Source organism: Acyrthosiphon pisum, chromosome A2 (assembly GCF_005508785.2).
Source record: "Acyrthosiphon pisum isolate AL4f chromosome A2, pea_aphid_22Mar2018_4r6ur, whole genome shotgun sequence".
Lineage (NCBI taxonomy): Eukaryota > Metazoa > Arthropoda > Insecta > Hemiptera > Aphididae > Acyrthosiphon > Acyrthosiphon pisum.
Genome location: NC_042495.1, coordinates 54,781,110 through 54,804,006, shown reverse-complemented (window position 1 = coordinate 54,804,006; position 22,897 = coordinate 54,781,110). Strand labels below are relative to the sequence as shown.

The 22,897-nt window shown below is 29.2% G+C and overlaps 6 protein-coding genes across 11 annotated transcripts; 3 read left to right on the top strand and 3 right to left on the bottom strand.

Moving 5' to 3' along the window:
- The first annotated feature begins 802 nt into the window (after window positions 1–802).
- Window positions 803–8,196, top strand: LOC100159044 (DNA-binding protein RFX2). 6 transcript variants are annotated; one of them, XM_029489481.1, is made up of 17 exons: window positions 805–1,415; window positions 1,672–1,755; window positions 3,526–3,698; window positions 3,761–3,926; window positions 4,076–4,126; window positions 4,510–4,612; window positions 4,668–4,761; window positions 5,018–5,158; window positions 5,281–5,418; window positions 5,481–5,662; window positions 5,729–6,092; window positions 6,154–6,394; window positions 6,453–6,550; window positions 6,615–6,770; window positions 6,837–7,039; window positions 7,131–7,290; window positions 7,631–8,196. In XM_029489481.1, the coding sequence occupies exons 3-17, from the start codon at window positions 3,540–3,542 to the stop codon at window positions 7,715–7,717; spliced, it is 2,343 nt and encodes a 780-aa protein (XP_029345341.1). In that variant the 5' UTR covers window positions 805–1,415; window positions 1,672–1,755; window positions 3,526–3,539; the 3' UTR covers window positions 7,718–8,196. The 6 variants fall into 6 exon arrangements, with proteins under 6 accessions (XP_008181419.1, XP_029345341.1, XP_008181418.1 ...); XM_008183196.3 differs by having other exon boundaries at window positions 806–1,415; window positions 3,532–3,698; window positions 4,079–4,126; XM_003243368.4 differs by having other exon boundaries at window positions 807–1,415; window positions 3,532–3,698.
- On the top strand, window positions 1,783–2,982 carry LOC103308927 (WD repeat-containing protein WRAP73-like). Its single transcript, XM_008183210.1, has one exon. The coding sequence runs from the start codon at window positions 1,783–1,785 to the stop codon at window positions 2,980–2,982; it is 1,200 nt and encodes a 399-aa protein (XP_008181432.1).
- On the bottom strand, window positions 8,185–11,354 carry LOC100159806 (succinyl-CoA:3-ketoacid-coenzyme A transferase, mitochondrial). The gene is made up of 10 exons (XM_001943260.5): window positions 11,020–11,354; window positions 10,861–10,966; window positions 9,954–10,183; window positions 9,587–9,897; window positions 9,360–9,528; window positions 9,176–9,296; window positions 8,832–9,051; window positions 8,696–8,771; window positions 8,461–8,631; window positions 8,185–8,389 (listed from the first exon to the last, which is right to left on the bottom strand). The coding sequence occupies exons 1-10, from the start codon at window positions 11,086–11,088 to the stop codon at window positions 8,249–8,251; spliced, it is 1,614 nt and encodes a 537-aa protein (XP_001943295.1). The 5' UTR covers window positions 11,089–11,354; the 3' UTR covers window positions 8,185–8,248.
- Window positions 11,355–11,657: 303 nt separating this feature from the next.
- On the top strand, window positions 11,658–14,906 carry LOC100167938 (adenylyltransferase and sulfurtransferase MOCS3). The gene is made up of 7 exons (XM_001943141.5): window positions 11,658–12,075; window positions 13,019–13,091; window positions 13,157–13,370; window positions 13,472–13,773; window positions 14,013–14,242; window positions 14,312–14,543; window positions 14,641–14,906. Exons 1-7 carry the CDS (start codon window positions 11,980–11,982, stop codon window positions 14,796–14,798), a joined length of 1,305 nt encoding a protein of 434 aa, XP_001943176.2. The 5' UTR covers window positions 11,658–11,979; the 3' UTR covers window positions 14,799–14,906.
- Window positions 14,775–19,204, bottom strand: LOC100168691 (probable galactose-1-phosphate uridylyltransferase). The gene is made up of 7 exons (XM_001943361.5): window positions 19,050–19,204; window positions 16,698–16,867; window positions 16,426–16,631; window positions 16,142–16,370; window positions 15,291–15,507; window positions 15,104–15,209; window positions 14,775–15,015 (listed from the first exon to the last, which is right to left on the bottom strand). Exons 1-7 carry the CDS (start codon window positions 19,066–19,068, stop codon window positions 14,922–14,924), a joined length of 1,041 nt encoding a protein of 346 aa, XP_001943396.2. The 5' UTR covers window positions 19,069–19,204; the 3' UTR covers window positions 14,775–14,921.
- A 96-nt stretch (window positions 19,205–19,300) lies between these two features.
- On the bottom strand, window positions 19,301–22,373 carry LOC100166620 (phosphatidylinositol 3-kinase catalytic subunit type 3). Its single transcript, XM_001943196.5, has one exon. The coding sequence runs from the start codon at window positions 22,027–22,029 to the stop codon at window positions 19,402–19,404; it is 2,628 nt and encodes an 875-aa protein (XP_001943231.1). The 5' UTR covers window positions 22,030–22,373; the 3' UTR covers window positions 19,301–19,401.
- Between the last annotated feature and the right edge of the window lie 524 nt (window positions 22,374–22,897).

Genomic DNA, 22,897 nt, shown 5'->3' with positions numbered 1-22,897 from the left:
CCGTAGACAGCTCAAAACGAGTCAAAATTTCTTGAAAATTTTATCAAGTAGGAATTGGTAAAATAAACACAGAATTTATATTCATATTATATTCTATGGTAATATCTTAAATCATGCTTATAACTATTTCTTAATCATATTTATATGCCTATTAGGTTAAATTAGATCAGGGGTCGGCAATTAAATTCTATGGTCGTCCAGATAATTTGAAAAAAAAATGTTCAAGGGCCAGAAAAAACTTATATATTAGTTAATATATCGAATGTGTTTATTTTTGTGTTAAAAATACAGTTCAAGCTATTTAAAGCCAATTATTCAATATAATATAATATTAGCCATTTTTTTTATAAATTTGGTACTCTTGGGGAACAACTAATGCACAGAGTGTTTTCAAGGTGGAGATCAGTTAATCTTTAACGATATTTATTCTTTAAAAACGTCATTTTGGAGAACGTTTTCTTCATTCAGTCGATAATATGAGGAGCTTTTCTGCTTTACCAGATAACCCTGTTTTTTGCCATTTCTCGGAGGGGGGCCAAAAACGTTGGTTAAATTAAAATTCATCGTTTGAACTTCGTTTCAAAGTTATAAATAGCTATTTGAAGTTGTAACCAGTTTTAAAGTACAAAAATTAGTCACTCCCTACGCCCACCGGTTCCGGTCGAATACGATATCATTAATACCGGTCACCGGACATCGTCGCGGAAACAGCAGCTGCTATAATATTACTGCTATATATGACGTTATAGCTGCTGGTGTGCCGGTATTTCATAAAAGGCGCCAAACGCGAGAAACGAGAAACGAGCGAGCGGCGACGTCTTTTTGAATGTCTTTGACGTGTGTATGTGACCATCGGAAGAACGATTGTTTTTAGCGATTTACATTTTACACATTATCTTTTGAATATCGAGTGTCCGGTATCGTTCCGTTTGTGGAATCCCTTTCGTTGCGAACGGGCGTCTCATTAGTCATTACAGAGCCAGTTATTCTCATTAATTTCGTTACTTCGTCAAAATAATAATATGTGCACAACGATCACCGCCGTTACAATCGGAAACCAATGATTGAGAATACGAAATTTCGCATCATCTAGCGGACCGGACGAAGAAGACCGTCACAGCGCCCACACCAGAGCTACGGTCGAGTCTACGACACACCGCCAGAGTCTGAAGCACACGCGCACGCGCAAACTGGATAGAGCTTACGCACACACACGACGATGTCGGTGGCGCGTCGGGCGTAGTGACTAGCGATCCGCGAAGACAAGACGCGGCGGCGGCGGCGTTCCCTATTCCTATAATCTTGTTATTGATCGTTTATTGTTGCGCGTTTGTTGTGACCGACACCGCTCCTAGCAACGGGAGAGAAGCCGTAGCCATAGTCACCATGAACGCCTTTTTCCGTCAACAATTCAGGTGAACGATTAACAACGTACAAAAAAATAATAATAAATAAACAAAAAATGCATTTATGTTTGGTTAGTCCGTTGTACACACACGACGTTTACGACTAACCGAACGTAACTGACGTTAGTCAAAAAAATTCGTTTTATCCTGACAACAAAAAACCAATAGTAACCGTTTGTGTGTGTGTGTGTGTGTGTGTATGTGTGTGTGCGTATATGTATACTTGTATACGTTCTCGTACGTGTGTATGCGTGTGTATTCACAGGTATACATGATACATCACAACTGACGTTCCGTCCTGATCGAAACCTATGAAACGCTTCTGGGAGAGTCGTCCGACAATCGAACAGTAAGTGTTTTGTTCCATTTTATAAAAATGAACGTACTACCACTAGACTATGATGCGTGCGCGTTTTCTACTGATGGCCGGTATGTGGCGTCTGCCGTTTACAACCGTTTGATCATCAAGACACAACCGTTTGCCGGCCCACACGTCGTGGCCACAGCTTCGTATGCCATTGACAGTCTGCGGTGGAACGTAACATCTGATCTTATACTGTGCACACAGTTAAGCAGAGGTGTGGTACAAGTGTACGACGTGCATGCCGACAAATGGATACGCACCATTAGATGTGGCTATTTCAAGTTTGTGGCTGCCGAATGGATAGGTCGCGACAACATTTTGCTGACTCTTGAATTCCATATGGCTTTGGCTGTGTTCAATTTGTCAAAAAATTCCATTGTATACATTGAAATACCCAAACCCATTTGGCCTTGTGCGGTGTTCGATAGCAATGGAACACATATGTTTGTGGTCTCCAAAATAAATGGCTATGAGAAATTGCTAATGATGAGTTCTCGGAGTTTAGATAGGGTCATTTACATTCAAGACATAATAGGACCTTGTAATGGTCTAAATAAATCTCCAGATAATCGATTCCTCTGTGTTTTTAATGATAAAAAATTAGCAATTCTTGATTTTCTCTCTGGCAATGTTATTGGTTCAATTGAATGTTTTTCATTAAACACTGTAAGTTGGGCGCCAAATAGTAAATATCTAGCTTTGGGATGTTCCTTGGGTAACATTGTTATATTAACTTCTTCTAATGAGTTTAATGTAGAATTCAAATTATCTCGTTCTTCACTAAGCGAAGAATATGATTTTTTCGTAGAATCCGATAGAGTATTGATCAAAACAAATGCTTCAAAAACCTTTATCAATTCTATTTCAACAAAAATTTCTTTTATTGCTTGGAGCTTTGATAGTAGTTATTTGAGTACTTATGAAGTAGATTCGACATTTCTTTGTATTTGGGAGAAATATAGATTGATATGTGCTGTAGAATTATCTAAAAAAATTAAAAAAATGCAGTGGTGTCGGGTAGAAAACAAACTGTCTGTAGTTTATGGTACAGATTTAATTTTTTTTTGGACTGAAGGACAAAATCCTAAATTACAGACTTCACCAAAGCTTATTGATGGTACATGTTTATTAGTTTCTAACATATCATGGTCAATTAATAATAGAGATATGATTTTAAGTGATGGAAAAAAGTTTTTGTTGTTCACTACTTAATATATACACCTAAATTATAATGTAATAGGTGATATCCATAATATGTATGTAGTCATTTTTATTATTTACCTAAATAATTAGTACTTACTTAAAATTATAAAATTTAGTTTTTAAATTATTGTTATTCTACTTAAAAACTTAATTTAAATTAATGTATTTTAAGTTATTATTTTGTTTTGATTAATTTTTCTTGAACAACTATTATTTTTGTTATTTAGACTATTTAAAATTAAAATCACAAATTTTTAATATGTAAGTAAAATCTATGTATAAAATACGTACAATAAATTATAAAGTACTTTTATTTTCTGATCATGAATGAAAACCAAATTTAAAAAAAATCATTTATACTTGTAACACAGATTAAATCTAATTTATTTTTTTTTATATAAGTACCTGTGTCTTGCATTATATTGGTTATTAAAAATTGTTTAAGTATTTAATAAATATTAATTTGTTTTTCATTATATTATGTGTGTTTATTTTGTTTGTAGTTTTTGACTTTAAATTGAATTTTTAAGAAAATTATGAAATTAAATATGGGTTTAGGTAATTCCATGGCGACTTCTGTAAGGAGTGGAATCAAATTAGAAGGGTCAGCAGGTACTGGTTCCCAAATAAGTACTATAACTGTTGTAACGGCTGGTGGGGTTGGTCAAACTCTTGTTGTGCAACCAGTACAACAAACTTCCGTAGTACGTACATCCATTGACCAGGTACTTACTTAATTTCTATAGTTATATGTGCATTAGAACTATATAAATATTTATGTTTTCAGAACGTCAATACTAATAGACAACTTGAAAATGCTTTATTGTGTGGAACTAGTCCAGTTCATGATGATGGATCTGATAAATCAATGGATGATGATCACCTAGATCATAAAGATAGAATTTCTTCTACGGTTACTGTTGATAATGGCCATTATATTGTGGCAGCATCAGGTAAGTTTAACAAAATTGTTATATTAATACCAATTATGAAATAATGGAGAATTTTTATCTTAACCTTGTGCAATATTAGTTCTCCATTTTTCATATAAAATGCATATTATCATTTATCGTGATTATAAAATTACACGCTTACCATTAAGAAGGGACTCAAGGACGATCTTACACTTCCCTTACACCTGTACCAACGTTGGGTAAGACTCAGGGAAACATTTGTTTTAATTTTCATTTCAAATTTTTTGAATTAAAATTGTCTAGTTTGTATTTTCTTAATTTCATTACTATTTCATATAAACTTTCTGATATAAAACTTTATATTTTGCTTAAAAGGCTCCTCATACTGGTGACGGAATTTTCACAAAAGTATAAGCCATGTCTCTTGTAACATAACATTAATTTGTGTCAATATTCATACTAAACATTCATTAGTATAATCATAATGGTATGTGGAGTCTTTGTGGCTCCTTTGTTTATTTTAGCTTGATTTCTTTCAATTATTATTTTGTTAAACATTTAACAGTTAATTTATTGTTTCTATATTATATCATAAATACCTAATTGTTTGTTTTCTGTTTAGTTCCCGAAACAGAGTCTGTCGGTTCTGATGATGTTGGCCATTCTACTTATGTACAGTATGTTGAAGGAACTGGTGAACAAGCAATTTTCACAAATGGACAAATGTAAATTTGTTATTATTTATTTTAATATAAATATTTATATTAATTTTATTTTCAGGGCGTACCCAGTTTATACTGTGGGAGAGAGCGGAACAATGTATCAGACTGGTCAAACTCATTATTACACTCCAAGCACAAATTCTTATTCTCAAGTAAATATTTATATAAATTCTGGTTTATAATTGTTATGAAATTTTCATGATTTTGATTTACAGAATTATCCAAAAAATCCTCATCAATCATATTTCTAAATAATAGTATAGAAGAACGAGGTTTTCTTCCGTTTTAAATTTTTTTTAAAGTCTGTTGAATGATTGGTCAGGACTTTCTGGATCACTCTGTTTAGTTAATTTTAATTATATTACTATAATAACATATTGAAATTAAAACATGTTCAAAATGTTAAAGGTTACAAACACCTTAGGTCAACCAACATGTCAGGCACAAATTATAGGTAATGGAACCTATATTATACAACAGAATGTTGACAATGATCATACTATTATTGCTACTGCTCAAAGAGACAGCCCGAATTCCGTTATATCTTCGGTATAATAGTTTTGATATTAATGTGCCTCAGTGTGTTTTGTTTTACATTGCCTATATTTTTATAAATTGTTGCATTCAACTTATTACTATTTATGTTTATTAATACTTAACTATTATTTTAGGATGTGTCATATCTTACAGTGAATGCTACTGAGACTGGTTCAACAAACCCAAGTATAGATCAACTGAATGGTGTCGAGTCAGATGGAGGAATGCAAAACTCCGGTCTTATGCACGCAAATAGAATTTCTCCTGCAACTGTAAGCAGTTGCAACATTTTATTTAGAATAATAAATAACTTAATAATATATTGTTATAAAAGGTCAACTGGCTGATGGAAAATTATGAAATGGCTGAAGGGGTGTCGTTACCTCGATCAACGTTATATAATCATTACTTAACACATTGCTCGGAAACTAAAATTGATCCTGTAAATGCAGCATCATTTGGTAAACTTATCCGATCTGTGTTTATGGGATTACGTACAAGGCGCCTAGGAACCCGGTATTTTGCTGTTTTGAAGTATATTATTACATTATCTCATTTATTTAACCAACACTTTTTTATTAGTGGAAATTCCAAGTATCACTATTATGGCATTAGAATTAAGGCAAGTTCATTATTAAATGACTTTTCCTCTGAAGAAAACCTACCAGGGCGAACAAATCAAAGTAGTAGCTCGAAAAAAATTAAGTTCATTAAAACTGAAGAGAGAAACTGTAATCAATACACCACCAACAGTTCAGATTCTGCAAATTGTTCTCAAAACAGTATTCCATCTTCTCCTCAAGCACAAAACCAAGAATATTTAGGTGATGGTGCAAATGCTGTACCAGAATTTCCTGATATTATTTTAGATGAAATACAATTGGATGATAATTGTACTTTAGAAGATGTAGATACTTTCAAAAATTTGTATCGTGAACATTATGAAGTACTTAATTGTTTTTAGTTTGAAACTTATTCATTTTATTTAAATAATATTGCTTTTGTAGGCGTTTTTAGGTGCCATATTGAACTTAGAATTTGGGACTATTGAGTCACTTTGGCGTGAATTTTGGCGTAGTCAAGACAACAATAATGATGAATGCGAAGAAGAAAAATATTTATCTAAAGAAAAATTATATTCATTGTCAAAGTGCAAAACATTGCAACTATTTGTAAAAACTGTTGATTTTCTATTTTATCAAAACTTAGTGAAAGTTTTAATTCCAGATGTTCTTCGGCCTGTTCCTGGTATGTATATTTTATGTTTTTGTAATTAAAGATATAACTTTTAATAAATTATGTACAGGCACATTAACACAAGCCATTAGAAATTTTTCCAAAGGCTTAGAGTCATGGCTTATATCTGCAATGCAAGGGTGCCCAGAAGAAATGATCTCAATAAAAGTTATTATTTTCATATAATTTTTATTTAATCATTCATTGTTATTATTATAATTCATAATTTTAGGTAACTGCTGTTAGTGCCTTTGCACAAACCTTACGCAGGTACACTTCGCTTAATCATCTTGCCCAAGCAGCGAGAGCTGTCCTTCAAAATTATACCCAAATAAATCAAATGCTTACTGATTTGAATCGTGTGGACTTCCGTAATGTACAAGAACAAGTAAGAGATTTTGAAATTTTATATTCTAAAATATATTAAATCAATTATTTGGTTTTCTCTAAAAAGGCTTCTTGGGTGTGCCAATGTGACTCGACATTGGTCCAACAATTGGAGGCGGATTTTAAGCATACTTTACAACAACAAAATTCTTTAGAAGAATGGGCAACGTGGTTAAAAAGTGTTGTGGATAATTGTTTGAAGCAATATCGTGATACACCTAATTTCACAAAAGAAGCTAGGCAGTTTTTATTAAAATGGTCATTTTATAGGTAAATAATAATTAATAAGATTTTTCAAAAATTAAATTAGACTTGTATTTTTTATGAATAATTTACATTCATACTTTTGTTATTTTTATAGTTCAATGGTAATACGTGATTTGACTTTACGTTCAGCTGCTAGTTTTGGATCGTTTCACCTAATTCGCCTGCTCTATGATGAGTACATGTTCTATTTAATTGAACATGAAGTGGCTCTAGTCACAGGAGAAACACCAATTGCAGTAATGGGTTCAGGAGATGTAAGTATAGTTAAATAATTTTATTATAATAATTGTTTTTTGCATATAGTTAATTAAAATAATTTTAAATTCAATTTTGTTTTCTGTAACTTTAGTTAAGTTTTTTTTTATTGAACATGTGTTTCTATAAATTTAAGCTTAAGTTATATATATTAATAAGGCTATAAAAATCTTTCATGTCTTACACAACAATTATCAGTTTTTAAGATTAAAATTAATAATTCATTTGCATTAATATTAAAAAAAAAAAAATACACCTTTGATTATATAATTGTATAGGTATTTAATATTTATCTAATAGTTATTAGTTTATGTAATATATTGTATATTTTTAATTTAGAAAACTATATCCACTGAAGTTTTGATTGACTACGACTCCACGGAGTATACCACTAATTGCAACGGAAAACGCATGAAAATGAACTAGACGCCATGCCATATTATATATTTCATTTTTAGGCACATATTCACATAAGATTATTTTAGTTATTGTTTGAACCGAATGTTTTTTTTTTTTTTTTTGTTATTGTGCGCACTGCAATTTTTATTTTTATTTATACCTACCTACACTTTGTAGATGATGTTTTTATTTATTAATTCCCAAAGACTTAAATATTATCTACATTTTTTATATGACATTTTGTGCAATTATTTGTTTCTATTTTTTTCATTATTGATTTTGTAAATTATAAAATGTTTGTTAAATACATACAGCAAACATTTAATATTATGATTGGATTTTTTGAGGCCTAAACAGCATTTGTGATGAAAATTGTTTTCAACTTTTTTTTCTTGTTTATAATATATCTAAATACTTAATAATATTATATTGTATTTTAACTTGTGTTTAATTGTGTTTTTTGGTATTACAATTTTTCAATATACACATACACACTAAATGCAAAATTGATTTTATTAACATAACAAATTATACATTTTTAGTAATTATAATTAAGAGTTATTCTACTTGTCCCATAATTTTCAAGTTATCTGCTTTGACAAACTCACATCCAGTACTTTGAACTATGTCTACAATTTCAACACCATCGGCAATCTCAACTAAAGTCAATCCATTCTCCGGATCCACATCAAATACACACTGAAAAATACAATTCATTGTTTTAAATGCATGGTATTTAACAACAAATGTCAAATAATTTAGTAAATTACCTTTTCTGTGATAATCTTGTCTACACATCGACTACCAGTTAACGGAAGAGTACAACTAGATATAATTTTTGGTGAGCCATCTTTTGTTGTATGTTCCATTACTACTATGACTTTGGTATGTGGAGCTGAAACAAGGTCCATTGCACCACCCATACCTTTGACCAATTTTCCCTGATTGAATAGAAAACAAAATAATTCAAGTAAATAAAAAAAATATGTAATATTTAATATTTACCGGTATCATCCAATTAGCCAAATCCCCATATTGTGACACTTCCATTGCACCCAATATAGTTAAATCCAAATGACCTCTAAAATATTGAAAAACATTTGTTACAGTAAATAATAATTCACAGCTCCAGTATAATTACCCTCTTATCATTGCAAAACTTTCTTCACTACCAAAAAAACTGCTACCAGGAATGACAGTTACTGTTTCTTTACCAGCATTTATTAAGTCTGGATCAACACATTTTTTGGACGATGGATATGGACCAAGACCGATAATACCATTTTCACTTTGTAACATTACTTGAACACCCTCAGGAATGTAATTGCTAGCTAACATTGGCATGCCTATGCCCAAATTAACTGTTTCAAATATTTCTTAAGGATAATTAATTATTAAACTGATAGTTATGATAGCAATGCTACAATTTAGAGAGGTGTAAACTGACTTAAAAATAAGACAAGTAGTTGCAAAACAAAAGGATACTATACATGCCGTTTTTGAATTCAAGAGCCGCACGCTTAACAATTGTTTCTCTTAATTGAGCAGCTGGTGAGCTAACTAACATGGAAATGGATTCATCAGACTTTTTGGACAAAACTGTTTTCTAAATGTTTACCGGTTCTATTATTGTTTAATATATTTAATTTATGATAGATCAATATTTTACTTCAATTTTTTTTATATAATCTTTGCCCAGCACAATTCTATCAACATATATTCCAGGAACATGTACTTGATCTGGATCAATATTACCATTTTCTACTATTTCTTCAACTTCTACAATTGTAGTTTTAGCAGCTGTACACATGACTGCATTAAAGTTTCGAGCTGATTTACTATCAAAATTAAAAATATTATTACAAATGTTAACAAACTGTTTGTTAATAATATTACTTAAATACAAGATTTCCTTCATGGTCTGCCTTTTGTGCTTTAATGATAGCATAATCGGCAGTAATTGCTTTTTCCAAAACATACGTCTTATCATCAAAGACTTGAGTCTCTCGGACATCACTGCTAATTTCCACGCTTCTACTTGGGTTATTTTTGTTAGCTTCATTGTTCTCATTATCTTCAGCTGATTCTTTATGCAATGCATACTTTAATGGAATACCCCCTTCTTCCACAAGCGTACCTACGGCAGTTGGAGTATAGAATGCTGGTATACCTGCACCTCCAGCCCGTATACGCTCAGCTAATGTTCCCTGAAAATGAGATTATACTTCTATATTGAATTAACTAATATTATTAATCAACAAACTTGAGGAGTAAGTTCTACTGTAAGCTCTCCATTTAGATACTGCTGAACAAATTCAGAATTTTCACCCACATATGAACCAATTATTTTAGATATTTTCTTTTGTTTCAATAACTTTCCTAAGCCAACATTATCTACACCAGCGTTATTACTTATCACTGTCAAGTCGTTTATGTCTTCTCGTTCTACTAAACCGTCAATCAGTTTTTCAGGGATACCACAAAGACCAAAACCTATATTGATAAAAAAAATATTGTAGATTAAAAATCAATATATTTCAATATTTTTTTATTTTATAATTTCCAATTACATGTAATATAACATGTTAAAAACAATTAGAAAACCAGAAATTTGAATTTGAATCAGTAGAAATTGCACATTATTTGTAAAGCATTATCTAATGGTCTAATTTATTGGCTTACATTTTTGTTTTATTTAAAATAATAATACTTTAATTCCAATAATATCACAATATAGTTTTTGATAGTTTAATAAATTAGTAAGTGGAAAAATTTCCGTTAAAGCAATTTGTCTTGAATATTATTAACATTAGCTTGTTAGAACATGCAAGATCAAAAATTAAAATAGTTTAGTAAAGTATATTAATTCTAATACATTATTATAATTTATAAACATACTAAATTTTTATATAACGTAAAAGAAACTAATAAAAAACCTTGATTCCTAGTTAAAATTAGTAAAATAAATTCCTTCCAAATAAAAATAAAAATTATCTATAACAATATTCTTTAAATATATTATATACATAAACATATAGTCATAAAAGCCATAATGTATTATATAAATAATAAATATTGTTAAATAAGTTAATTAAAATGTACTATAATAATTAATAATACACTAAAGTACTTAACTATAAGCTATTAAATAATTCAATAATTTAACTAACCACCAAATAGAATTGAACTGCCAGGTTTAATATCCTCTAAAGCATGGTTGACAGATGTATAAATTTTTTGTTTATTTAGACTAACATTGAAACTAAAATTTGACACCTAAAAAATTCGGTTATTTAGCTTAGAACAATTTACAATTCTATTTATCTCACCTGAAGCACAACAATAAGGTTTTTTGCTGTTGGTCTAATATAATGACGATTTGTGTACAATGAAAACATTATGATCGTGTCTTCGTGAATCGTGACATTCAAGAAATTAAGAACTAACTTAACTTTAATAAAAGTTGCCTCCTTATCTTTAAATAATTTGTCATTTAAAATAAAAAATATTGAAGTTTGAACTCTAACTTTTTTATCGTTAAGTTATCACAATGTAGTAATCGTATATTTTGTGTTATCAACTTGTTATTCAAGCACAAATTGTCATAATTATGTATAGAAATTACGGGGATAGTCGATAGTTAGTCAGGGTCTGTGATTCGACTGAGATAGAAATATGTTGTGTTACATATATATTTATGTAAATTGCAGGTTATTATGTGGTGTCACCAGTCACCACGGCTTTAGATAGGTGTCACTCACCCAAATATATATATATTATAAGCACGGCTATAGATCTTTAATCGTGATTATAAGTAATACTATAACTCTATGCACACACCATGGTTTAAATATTTAAGCCATGGCACTCACATAGACCTTATACCTTATAGTATTAGGTATTAAGGTCTATGGGCACTCATCATAATATTACAGATTATATTATCTGTTTTATATAATCAGTGATAATATAGAGAAGATTACGTAGTATAATATATTATATTCGTAGACCATACATGCAAGACGTGATACAACTAGATTCTACATGTTTATGATTCAAATTGCAAGCAGCAAATTTTACTTATTTTTACACTACAAGTCCGTTTTAAGTGATAGTTTTAATGTGAACCGAAAAATCGAAAAAATAATTTTTGGTTGATACTTGATGATTATGAATCTGTGATCTGTAAAGTATTAAATAAATACATTATTCTGTTAAAATCATTTCTACTCAGAAGATAATCAAGTGTATTAGAAATAACATCGTGCCTAGATAATACTCTAGACATAATGAACAATGATGAAGAAATAAGTCTATTATCTGCTGAAATAGCACTATTAAATGTTGAATTGAATAAAAAATATGCATTGTTGAAAAAAAAACAGGTACCTAATAATTAATATCAATAATAAATAATAATATATTAACACATGTAACACAATAATAACTGAATTCCAAAATTTTAATTGCAAGTCCTAGGATTTAAGTTCATAAAACTGATAGAAGTTTCATTATATTATTATGTATAAAAGGTTCCTATCACATTGACGCAGTAAAATTGACAAGACATACAAAAATATTGAAAAAAAATAAAATATAAACTACCCAAAATTAAATTAAGGGTTGGCTTAATTGTTTTAATATTAAAACAATTGTTTTTTTTTATAGTATGTTGAAGTTTTTCCATCTATCAATCTGTTTTTTATTCATGTTTTCAAAATAGATTAAAGGTTAAAAAATTATAAAATAGTAACTTATTAATATTATATTGTTGGTTTGAACCAAAAAAAAAAAAAATTGCAGGTCACAATTCTAATAATGTATCTTATTTTATTTAAACAAAAGTTTATAGACTTTAGTCATATCAAATTTATCTAACTTCATCACTGTTTGGTCTATTAACTTTCAAGGTTAAAATTTATTTTCAAACAAAATAATAATAATAATAACACATCAGAATAATCGTAAAAAAATACATAGTAAAATATAGTACCTAAGCCTATTGGTCTCAAACTGTTGAAATAAATAAACCACAATTTTTATCAACAAAGATTATGTGGTATATAATGTTTTTATACTAATTAATAATTATAAATTGTTATCGTGGGTCGCATAAGATTGCTACGCGAGCCCCGGTTTGCCCCTGGTAGGTATACCTTATAGAATCTCAAAACATTAAATAGCTCATAAATGAGGCATTAAACTTGTATTCATGTATTTTAACTTATTACCTTAAGTAAATAGCATATTGTTGAAAATTGATGCTATGATTTGTTTACAATTATAATATATATAATAATATGTATTTTACATTTTTTGATATTTTAGAAGCAATGCTTGACTAAACTCGACATAAACCGTTATAGCAGACAGATAATTTTACCAGAAATTGGTGTTGAAGGTGAAATATTTTTATTTATTTACTCAATAGTTTTATGATTTCTAAAACAATTAATATTTAATTAGGGCAAAAAAAATTAAAAACTGCAAGCGTTCTTATAATTGGTGTTGGAGGCCTAGGATGTCCATCATCAATGTATTTAGCAAGTGCCGGAGTGGGTACAATTGGATTAGTTGACTATGATGAAGTGGAACTTAGTAATTTGCATAGACAGTTGTTGCATGCACAGTGTAATGTTGGTATGCGAAAAGTTGAGTCCGGCAAATTATCATTAAATCGGTTTGTTTTAAATTATTATTTATTACCCAAAAAATTATCAATAAAACAACCATCTAATTTTATCTCTATTGTTTTTATTTTTTGAATAACTTAATTTTCAGTATGAATGAGGATGTGAATATTGTTGTCCACGACGTTCAATTGGATGGTCATAATTCATTGGACATTTTTAAACAGTATGATGTAATTATAGACGCTAGTGATAATTTGGTTACTCGATATATAATTAATGATACTTGTGTAAAAGCTGGAAAGCCTTTAGTCTCGGGATCAGCGATACATTGTGATGGGCAACTGACCGTTTATAACTACAAAGGATCTGTATGCTTTAGATGTTTGCATCCAAAACCACAATCCCCTGAAACTGTAGGAAATTGTGCTTCAGTAGGTGTTTTGGGTCCAGGTAACAATACATCATTATAGTTCTTGTATGTGCAGTAAAATCTTCTTTATAACGAACACCCTATAAGACCTATTTCCATATATTTCAGTGTTCGTATAATAGAATCTCCTTTACAAAAAAAAAAATCAATTAGTACTAAGTGATTCCTTTATGAAGAGGTTTTATTGTATATACATATTTATTATGTATATTACCTATGTATAAAATATTAAGTTACACTATATGATTATTATTTACAGTTCCCGGGGTTATTGGTGTTCTACAAGCAATGGAAACTATCAAAATTATTGTTGATCACCCAAATGTATTACATAACAGTTTATTGTTATATGATGGAGTTGATTGTGAGTTTAAAAAAATTAAATTAACAAATGTAAAACGAAATGGATGTATATGTACAAAAAATCCAGAAGATATAACAATAACCATGGACTATGAAGAATTTTGTGGATCAAAAGCAAATGATAAAGTAAATTTAATATGCATACAACATATCTAATAATATTTTTAAAATGTTGTTTTATTGATTGTTCATTAGTTCAAAACACTTAATTTGCTGAAAGAAAATGAACGTATAACAGTTTTAGATTTAAACGAATTAATATCTAAAAAAAATCCATTTTTGATGATAGATGTGCGTAAAAAAGTCGAATATGACATGTGCCATTTACCGTTTTCTATTAATATTCAGCTAAGTGATTTAAAAAGTAAAGATACTCGATCTAAATTGATTGAAAAAATTAATTCATTTAGTAATATGACACCAAATTGTAAGTAAAATTAACATAATTAATTAATAATTTTGTTGTATACACATGCAGACAAAAAAATTTTCTGTAATTCTTATTATATGTGTAATTATTACAGTGATTACTATTTGTCGTCGAGGCAATGACTCTCAAAGAGCTGTAGATGAGTTAAAGAAATACACTGAGATAACAGACAATGTTAAATGGATAAAAGATGTCATAGGAGGATTACATGAATGGAGTATGCAAGTGGACGAAAACTTTCCAATATATTAAAAAAAATATATTGTTGATAAACTATATAATGTAACTACTATAACGTTGTAATCGTATGACAATTATTTTGATAATAAAAAGGTCTCTGAACTTCAGACATGAACTAAATATGTTTGTTTGGTTTTATTCCAAATAGTGAACATCTGATTGTGATCTTAGTCGTTCTGCAGCTTGTTCAGCGGTTAAATCTCTTTGGCATTGTGCCAATAGCTCAAATCTAAACATATATACACATGAGTAAAATTTTATTTATTTATTAATTATTAATAAAAAATCTTTAAAATATAAGTTTTAATATTATTTACCCGGATATGAATTTTTTCACTGTTGCTGAACGTAACAATGGAGGCAAATAAATTCCATGAAATACCCAGTGGTCACTATTTTCACAATTTGGTCCAGTTGGTGCACCTAACAATACATAGGTAATACAGTTAGTTAGTATTATTATTTATAAGTTCAATTTGTGTTATATTAATATTTTAAACGTACCATGCCAACCCATTGAATATGGAAATGATGTTTTGAACATGTTATCATATTTTATTGTCAATATTTTCATTACTGATGCCAAAGTTGTTTTTTCATGTTCTGTAATTTCGTTCATCCTTTTTACATGTCGTTTAGGTAATACCATAGTCTCATATGGCCATATAGCCCAAAATGGCACCAAAACAACCCAATGTTGATTTTCAGTAACAATTCTTATCTATTTAAATGTACATAGGTAATTTTATCAAAAAATTAATTGATTTATTTATTGAACATTTTTAAATAATTATTCAATTATCTAAGCATCCGCCCTTTACAAATTACATATACATTTTAATTATTTTTAAAAACTGTAATTAAACAATTCTAAGTACCTAACAAGTAACATTACAACAAAAGTTTTAGTATTTCTATTTTGTGCTTAAGTCACTACAAATGTTTTTTAATTATTTCAAATTTGGCTCATTATTACAGTTAGTTTTAGAAAATATTAACAAATTCAAAAAAAGTGATTGACTGGAAAAAATGATATATTATGTAATGAAATAGAGTTATAAAATGCTAAGGGAAGGTAGGAAATGGGGGAAAATCCTTAGGCCACACAATTTAGGGGCAACAAATTAAAAGATAATTTTATATTGTTTGTTTCAAAAAAAAAATATGAATTTTATGTGTGATATGTTAATAAAAATATTTTATACCAATTTAATGATATTAATTATTACTTATTATAATACGAGTGTCAATGTTTGTTTTTGTATATTAATATTTGTATTCTAGTAGAGGTAGGAGGCTACCGAGTGATGCTATCATGCAGAATAGAGAATAGTATAACATTTAATATTTCCTACTTTTGCTTTTAATTCACGATCAACATAATCCATCAGCATTGGTCTTCCATGCTTTTCCAGATATTCTCTCTGATTAATATCTTTGATACGTGGTTCATTTGGTAAAAATGAACAAGCCCATATTTGGCAATGGGGATGATGATTAGAACAACCCATCATAGTACCTTTGTTTTCAAATATTTGCACCCAAGTATAGGTCTTTCCCAGTTCTTCCAATTGCTGTATCCAACTGTGAAAAAAAAAAATAGTTAAAATGAACAATATTAATATATTTCAAATTATACCTTGATATCACTGTTACTATATCATTTATAGACATAAGAGCAATTGTCACATTGGATTTGGGATAAAAACACATAACACGACATGTACCTTTAACTCCTTCAATTTGAAACAAAGGATCATCACTTTGGGGAGGTGATGGTGTATCCTCTAACATGGCTGGAAAGTCATTTGTAAATACATATGTAGATTTGTACTCAGGAGTCAACTAAAAAAAATTGTAGATTAAAACATCACATGTCACAAGCATAATATTATATATTTATATACTAACAATACCACTACTCCTGACTACACCAGGACATAGGGGGTTGGTAGGATCAAATTCTGGACCCATATCACTGTGCACAGACTCTGTTTGTCCATCCCAAGGTCTTTTCATTCGGTGAGGAGATACCAAAATCCATTCTCCTTTTAATGGATTATACCTCCTATGAGGGTGTTCTAAATCGAAGATATTAGAATTTAAAAACTCATTAAGTATAGTTTTATTAATTATAGAACATGAAAATTATTGCTCATTATTTAAAATACTTATTTAATTTAATATTATATGTTAAATTGTATATTTATAGTTAACTCAAAGAATATATTTTTAGGCTAGTTCTTACGACCTCCGGTTAAAGTTAACCGGCGGAATTCTGCTGGTAATATAATCTGTTATCATCTGGTTAGCATTAACCAACACTTTACTGGACATTGTAAGAACGACCCTTAGACTTTTAGTATTAAACAATAAGAAAAAAAAATAAAAACCTTAATTTGTTGTCTTAGTTTTTTTTTTCTTAAATTAAAATGTGAGTGGATGAATGTATTGACTTTACAATGATGAGTGTTTATATATATATATATATTTCCAGTAGAAAAAATGCAATTATCATCAACTTTGAAGGATGTTTTTAGTAGCAAATTACATCTAGTTTGTACTTTGGTGAGTCAAAAGTGGAAATTTCTCAGTACCTGCTTTTTAAAATAATGAGGAAAAAAAAGTGGGTTAGTGAGAATCTCTTGCTGCACATTAGGTGTCGTGTGGGTCACTATGATAATTAATGTGTTAAATTTAAATACAATAACATATAATTGCACGTAAAAAAAAGATTCTGAGCTAAGAAATTTTAAAATTAAAACATTTAAAATTTAAAAATAATTTGCATATTTTTGGGGTTTTATAGAAATTTTGAGTTTTAAATGTTTATAAAAAGAAATTGTGCCTACATAATAATGAAAACTTATGAGGAAACTTGTATTAAATTTTCAAAAATGTTAACCCAATAAAAGTTTTTGATTTACATGTTAGGTATTGAAAAAAAAAAACTAAAAACATTGAAAATGGAAAATGTCTATAAATAACTAATAAAAAGGTCAAAATATTTTTAAAATTGTATCAAAAATAAGCAAATAAACATTACACCAAAAAAAAATATTGCTGTTGTTAAAACTGATATTACGTAAAAATTACTGTATCTCCTTAATTTTTTCGGTTTTTCTCAACTAGTAAAATAAGTAGAGGAAATTTAAAAAAAAGTAAATTGATATTTTACATATTTTCTTGACCTTGATAAATATTTTGTTTATAATTAGTAAATAGTAGGTAGGTCGTAGGTTAGCCTATATATTGTCTACTGTATTTTTTTTTTTAATTGTACATATAAAGAATTTAATAAAATGTGGTATATTAATATATTATTGTAAATTTTTTATTTTTTTATCATGGTAATTAAAATTATTAGATCTGTAAAAGTATATATTGAGTCACATATCACATGGACCATTCAAACTTTTTATTTAACACTAATTAACACTTATAATACTTTATAAAGTTATAAATAATAAATATATTATAAGGTTATCTTTAGATGACCTGTTGTTTATAATACTAAAAGATCAACGTAATAAATAGTATTTTATTTAAACAATATGTTAAGTCAATGTAGTAACTTTGGGTAATTCACTAACTAGAACCTAAGGTCATTAACAAAAATATCAAATTACATTTTTCTTTTATTTAGTTTAATATAAAGTTATTACCACTCAACATTTATATATAAGTTGTGTATGAATAAAATATAGACAATATTTGATACAATATAGACAATACAAACATAATATTATATTATTATCTAAATCTATTTAATTTGCTTACACTTTCTTAAGATAAATAATATAAAGTTAAATATGTTTATGTAAGCATGAAATTGAAACTTCTACTGTAATAAAACAATTATTTAAAAAATAATATTAATTTATTAAACATTAAAAAGATTACAAAAAGTAATCTGTAATTATATTCACAAGTGGCTTTATTAGGTTTTGCTAAATATATTATACTGATCTATTTTATATATATAGTTAATAATGTAATTAGTTGAGATTTACAATTTTAGTAATAAACCTAACAAATAATATATAGGTATTTCTTGTATATTTTATCATGTTTCAGTATTTCAAGGAAGTCAAATAACAACTAACTATTTGTAACATAATAAAATAATTTGTACTTGTACATAATTGTCATGTGTATTATTTTAAATTAAATCTCTGTAAAAAAAAAATGTCCTCAAGTAAATACACACCCATGTATAACATATATTAATTAATTAAATTACAATTTTCATGTAATAATTACCTGATGCGTTGAACTCCATGGTGTCTTAAATTTATTTTCTGTTGAATGTATCAAATAAATATGATTTTTCTTATAAAAAGATGTGCACTTAAGAAAATAATCGATAATTATTCAACTGACGTAGTCTTAAGGTTTACATATTTTTAAAGATAAGATAACACTATGATATAGGCATATAGCTACCTAATTATCAATTCATAAACAAGTAAACAACATTGTTCATATAAAGATATAAAAAAAAAAATTAGATATAGGTAGGATAATTAAAAAATATATATTATAATTTATATGTGTATAAATAACTTAACAGAAACAGCATAATAAATAACAGTTGTTTGTACATTATAACATTTTATTTTCTCCAATATTGAGCAAATTTATGCAACTGTTCAACAAGTACTGCCATCACAGCAGTAACAGACACATCTAATAGATTTTGGAAATAATGAACAGCTTCTTCATCACCCAAATCCAGTCTGAATTTGTCTTGGACTTTATTAACCGTCTTATCTGGTTCTAGTGCAATATCTGGAACGCTGGCATCTACCATCAATGAGAAAAGATTTAGTATAAGATTAGCATGGCGCCTCAAGTGCAAAAACGCAGTGTAACATAATTTTCTGAATTCATGATAATGTTCACTGTTGACACCGCCCATTGCTTCCACCATTTCTTTGCTCAATTTCATGGGCGGGGGCAATGGTTTAGGGTCTCTACCTAATATGTATCCAAAATCTATGTGAAACAGTTTGCCAGTTGAAGTCAATAATAAATTATCAAAATGACGATCACCGACTCCCAATAAATATGTTATAACACAGTAGCCAGCACAACTTTTTATATAATTCTCCATAATATCAGAAGATATTCCAAAGGGTGCATTCTCATTTGGATGGGTCTTACGGAAATAATTTTGTATTGAGCCTTCAGTTGCTAATATTTCAGCAACGGGTAGTGAATTTACAAACTGCACAAAACCATGTCGTGTACTTGTTGCCAACACTCTGTATGGAGTAAGTTTCAAATCTAAGTTTTCACTTCTTAAAAGTTTATCCATGAGTGTGATGATCTGTAATATGAGTTGATCTTGTCGCAAATCATCGCCGTGTTTAAAAATAGCTACATACTCTTTGTTGTCTTGTACCATGAATGTGAGTCTTGAAGGCATTAGGGCAGACTTAAAGAGGACTGCTTTTTCAGGAACTATCCCTGTAATATGTATACTAGGGTCAAGTGGCAAATGTAAAGGTTCAAATGATATAAAACTAAATTTTGTATCTGTTTCACCTAATAATGCTTGCAGCTTATCGATTTTCTTTTTACGGTTGCCACTTTCCCTAGCAACAGTTTTGATAATTCTAACTAAACGATCAATAAAATTTTGTTGACGTGTTAACATTCCATGTATTCGCTGACATTCTGCACTACCATTATACAAAGTCATCAAAAATGTTTTCATAACACTTAAATACATGTTACGAACACGTATATCTTGTTTAATAGTAGAGTCTTGATCTTCACATTCAATCATCAAATACCAATAAAAATAATTAGCCAAACTGAAGTTTTTGCTTGCTCTATGAATCAAAAAACGTGCCAGGTCCATATCTTCAGGCTTACACATTTCAAAATGATTAATTGTACAAGCGATATTACTGTCACTACTGTCTTTTAAACTTAATCCGGATACTGACTCTGTCAGACTGTCGGTTACAGGATATTTATCTTCCATTAACTTTAAGCTGTTGTTGATATGTTCAAAGTTTTCATACTTAAGAGCTTGAACCAACTGTAATAAATACAGGAGTAAATCTTCATCAGTTGCTTGTTGTAATCGTTCAACAGCATATTTGCGTACTAATGAATGTTTGAATGCTGGACTTAATAAACGCAATGAGTCGTCTACATCCATTGGAGCCCATTGATACATCATATCTAATGCTTGCATAGCCTCTCCGTGCAATTTCCAGTTAACACATTCTAGAAATTTTGTTAGAGCCTTTTTTTGATTACATAGGTAAAATCGATACTTCCATATCAGATCTTGTTCTTCTGTTGTTAATATTTTTGTAGGGGGGTATCCGACAATAGTGTTCAACATATCCCTTATTGTTGCAGTTGGTTTCGCATCCTTGTCAGATATACCACTTCTTAAACTTCTGGCAAGTTTATGATGTTTACTTTCAACTAAATTTTCCTGCATTACTTCAGCATCCGGTACAGTAACTATATCTGGGTTAACTCTAAACGGGTATATTTCATCACCATCTTGTTCATAATGCACAACACTGTAGACAGTACCATTTGATATAATTTCTGGAAATTCTATCATCAAATAAGGATAATTGGAGGTCTTTTTTTCTTTTTCATTGATAAGTTCAATCTCTCTAAATGTTAATCTGTCCAACCAGTCAACTTCAGGTATATTGCCGTTTCTATGCTGTTTGGCCAATTTAGCTAATGATTGCATGCGATTAGTGTCTGATAAACACTTGCCTGGTGTAGAAGAAATATTACCATTAGCTTCTCTATCAGGCCATACTCTGAGATCAATCATACCTTGTCGAAAAACACCGTGTTTGCCAAACAGTGATATAGATGTTCCGCCAACCGCTGTCATAGTAGTTGGTCCAGCACAGTCATACACTGTCAGCGTTAATAATGCATTCCTTGGCAGATCACTAAACTGGATTGGTAATATAACCCATTCATTCCAGCTCCAACGGTTAGTAAAATGTTTGTAAGAAGTCGAAACTGGTAAGCTAAGTGGTTTATTGTCGCTGTATACTTGGCAGTATACTACCAGATCAGAAATCTGCTTTTGATATAAGCCAGAAAATTTTTTCATTGGATCACTAAGTATTTTTTCATAGTCAATGTTGTGTTTGATACCTTCAAGAGTTCCAATTTTTATCTGAACATTTGTTTCTAATGAACAACTGTACACATAGTTAAAAGTGCTATTCAGATTATTAGTCATCTTCAATGTTTCGACATCCAATACGTAATACCTAATAGTTTTAAGTAATCACTTACATTAATTTTAAATAATATTGTTAACAATATAATATGACAAATTTAAACTTCTACAGCCTTTGTTAAAATATAAATCTAACATGATTTTAATCTTCGGTATTCCAACCTAACATTACATTTAACCTTCACAGTTCACACCAGCGTTACTATTATCCCTTTTCTATGGTACTATAACGTTATAAGTCCATACAAATTACAATTTAAGTACTTAATACTTAATTTAAATATTTAATCAATGCAAAAATTTGCAAAGTTCTGTGTTTAAAACATAGACCTGATAATAAATGGACTGCTCTTAGAGAGAGAGAAAATATATCCAACATGAGAGGGAAGATTTAGGTAAAGTGTCATGGATAATAAAAAGAATTGTCAATTTCATCCATGAAAACCATAGCCTGATATATTTATCACGAACTATAATCATAGTATATCTTCTAAGACCGTGGTTCGTGCATAGACCTTATACTAAGTATACTAGTATAAGGTCTATGGGTTCGTGATATTTATTTATCATTTTATCAACAATTTTTTGGATATAAAAAAAGCCCGGTTCTATGTAATACTACAACTCTTTCATCCATGATATTTTACCTAACAGTATTCTTGATGAAGGCTGTAGAGTTCGATAGGCGAGGGGGTCAGAAAGCGCAGTCCATTTATTATCAGGTCTATGGTTTAAAAGATAAAATTGTTATCAGTTATTATCATAGATATATTATCTATGGTGGTGATGATAGCGTTATCTTATTGTTACCACTTTTGAGATTAAAATGTAGAAAATCAACCATTTGACCACACGACCATACTATAAT

What these genes read in the sequence shown, in the direction of transcription:
- LOC103308927 (XM_008183210.1), top strand. Translation starts at nt 1,783, where the DNA reads ATGAACGTACTACCACTAGACTATGATGCGTGCGCGTTTTCTACTGAT.
- LOC100159044 (XM_029489481.1), top strand. Translation starts at nt 3,540, where the DNA reads ATGGCGACTTCTGTAAGGAGTGGAATCAAATTAGAAGGGTCAGCAGGT. An exon ending in ATTTTCACAAATGGACAAAT is followed by an intron (nt 4,613 to 4,667) that starts GTAAATTTGTTA and finishes TTTTATTTTCAG; the next exon opens with GGCGTACCCAGTTTATACTG. An exon ending in ATAGAATTTCTCCTGCAACT is followed by an intron (nt 5,419 to 5,480) that starts GTAAGCAGTTGC and finishes TTGTTATAAAAG; the next exon opens with GTCAACTGGCTGATGGAAAA.
- LOC100159806 (XM_001943260.5), bottom strand. Translation starts at nt 11,088, where the DNA reads ATGTTTTCATTGTACACAAATCGTCATTATATTAGACCAACAGCAAAA. An exon ending in CAGTAGAACTTACTCCTCAA is followed by an intron (nt 9,898 to 9,953) that starts GTTTGTTGATTA and finishes TCTCATTTTCAG; the next exon opens with GGAACATTAGCTGAGCGTAT. An exon ending in AGTTTTGCAATGATAAGAGG is followed by an intron (nt 8,772 to 8,831) that starts GTAATTATACTG and finishes TCAATATTTTAG; the next exon opens with AGGTCATTTGGATTTAACTA.
- LOC100167938 (XM_001943141.5), top strand. Translation starts at nt 11,980, where the DNA reads ATGAACAATGATGAAGAAATAAGTCTATTATCTGCTGAAATAGCACTA. An exon ending in ACCAGAAATTGGTGTTGAAG is followed by an intron (nt 13,092 to 13,156) that starts GTGAAATATTTT and finishes ATATTTAATTAG; the next exon opens with GGCAAAAAAAATTAAAAACT. An exon ending in GGCAAATTATCATTAAATCG is followed by an intron (nt 13,371 to 13,471) that starts GTTTGTTTTAAA and finishes CTTAATTTTCAG; the next exon opens with TATGAATGAGGATGTGAATA.
- LOC100168691 (XM_001943361.5), bottom strand. An exon ending in TAGTCAGGAGTAGTGGTATT is followed by an intron (nt 16,632 to 16,697) that starts GTTAGTATATAA and finishes AATTTTTTTTAG; the next exon opens with TTGACTCCTGAGTACAAATC. An exon ending in GTGAAAAAATTCATATCCGG is followed by an intron (nt 15,016 to 15,103) that starts GTAAATAATATT and finishes ATATATGTTTAG; the next exon opens with ATTTGAGCTATTGGCACAAT.
- LOC100166620 (XM_001943196.5), bottom strand. Translation starts at nt 22,029, where the DNA reads ATGACTAATAATCTGAATAGCACTTTTAACTATGTGTACAGTTGTTCA.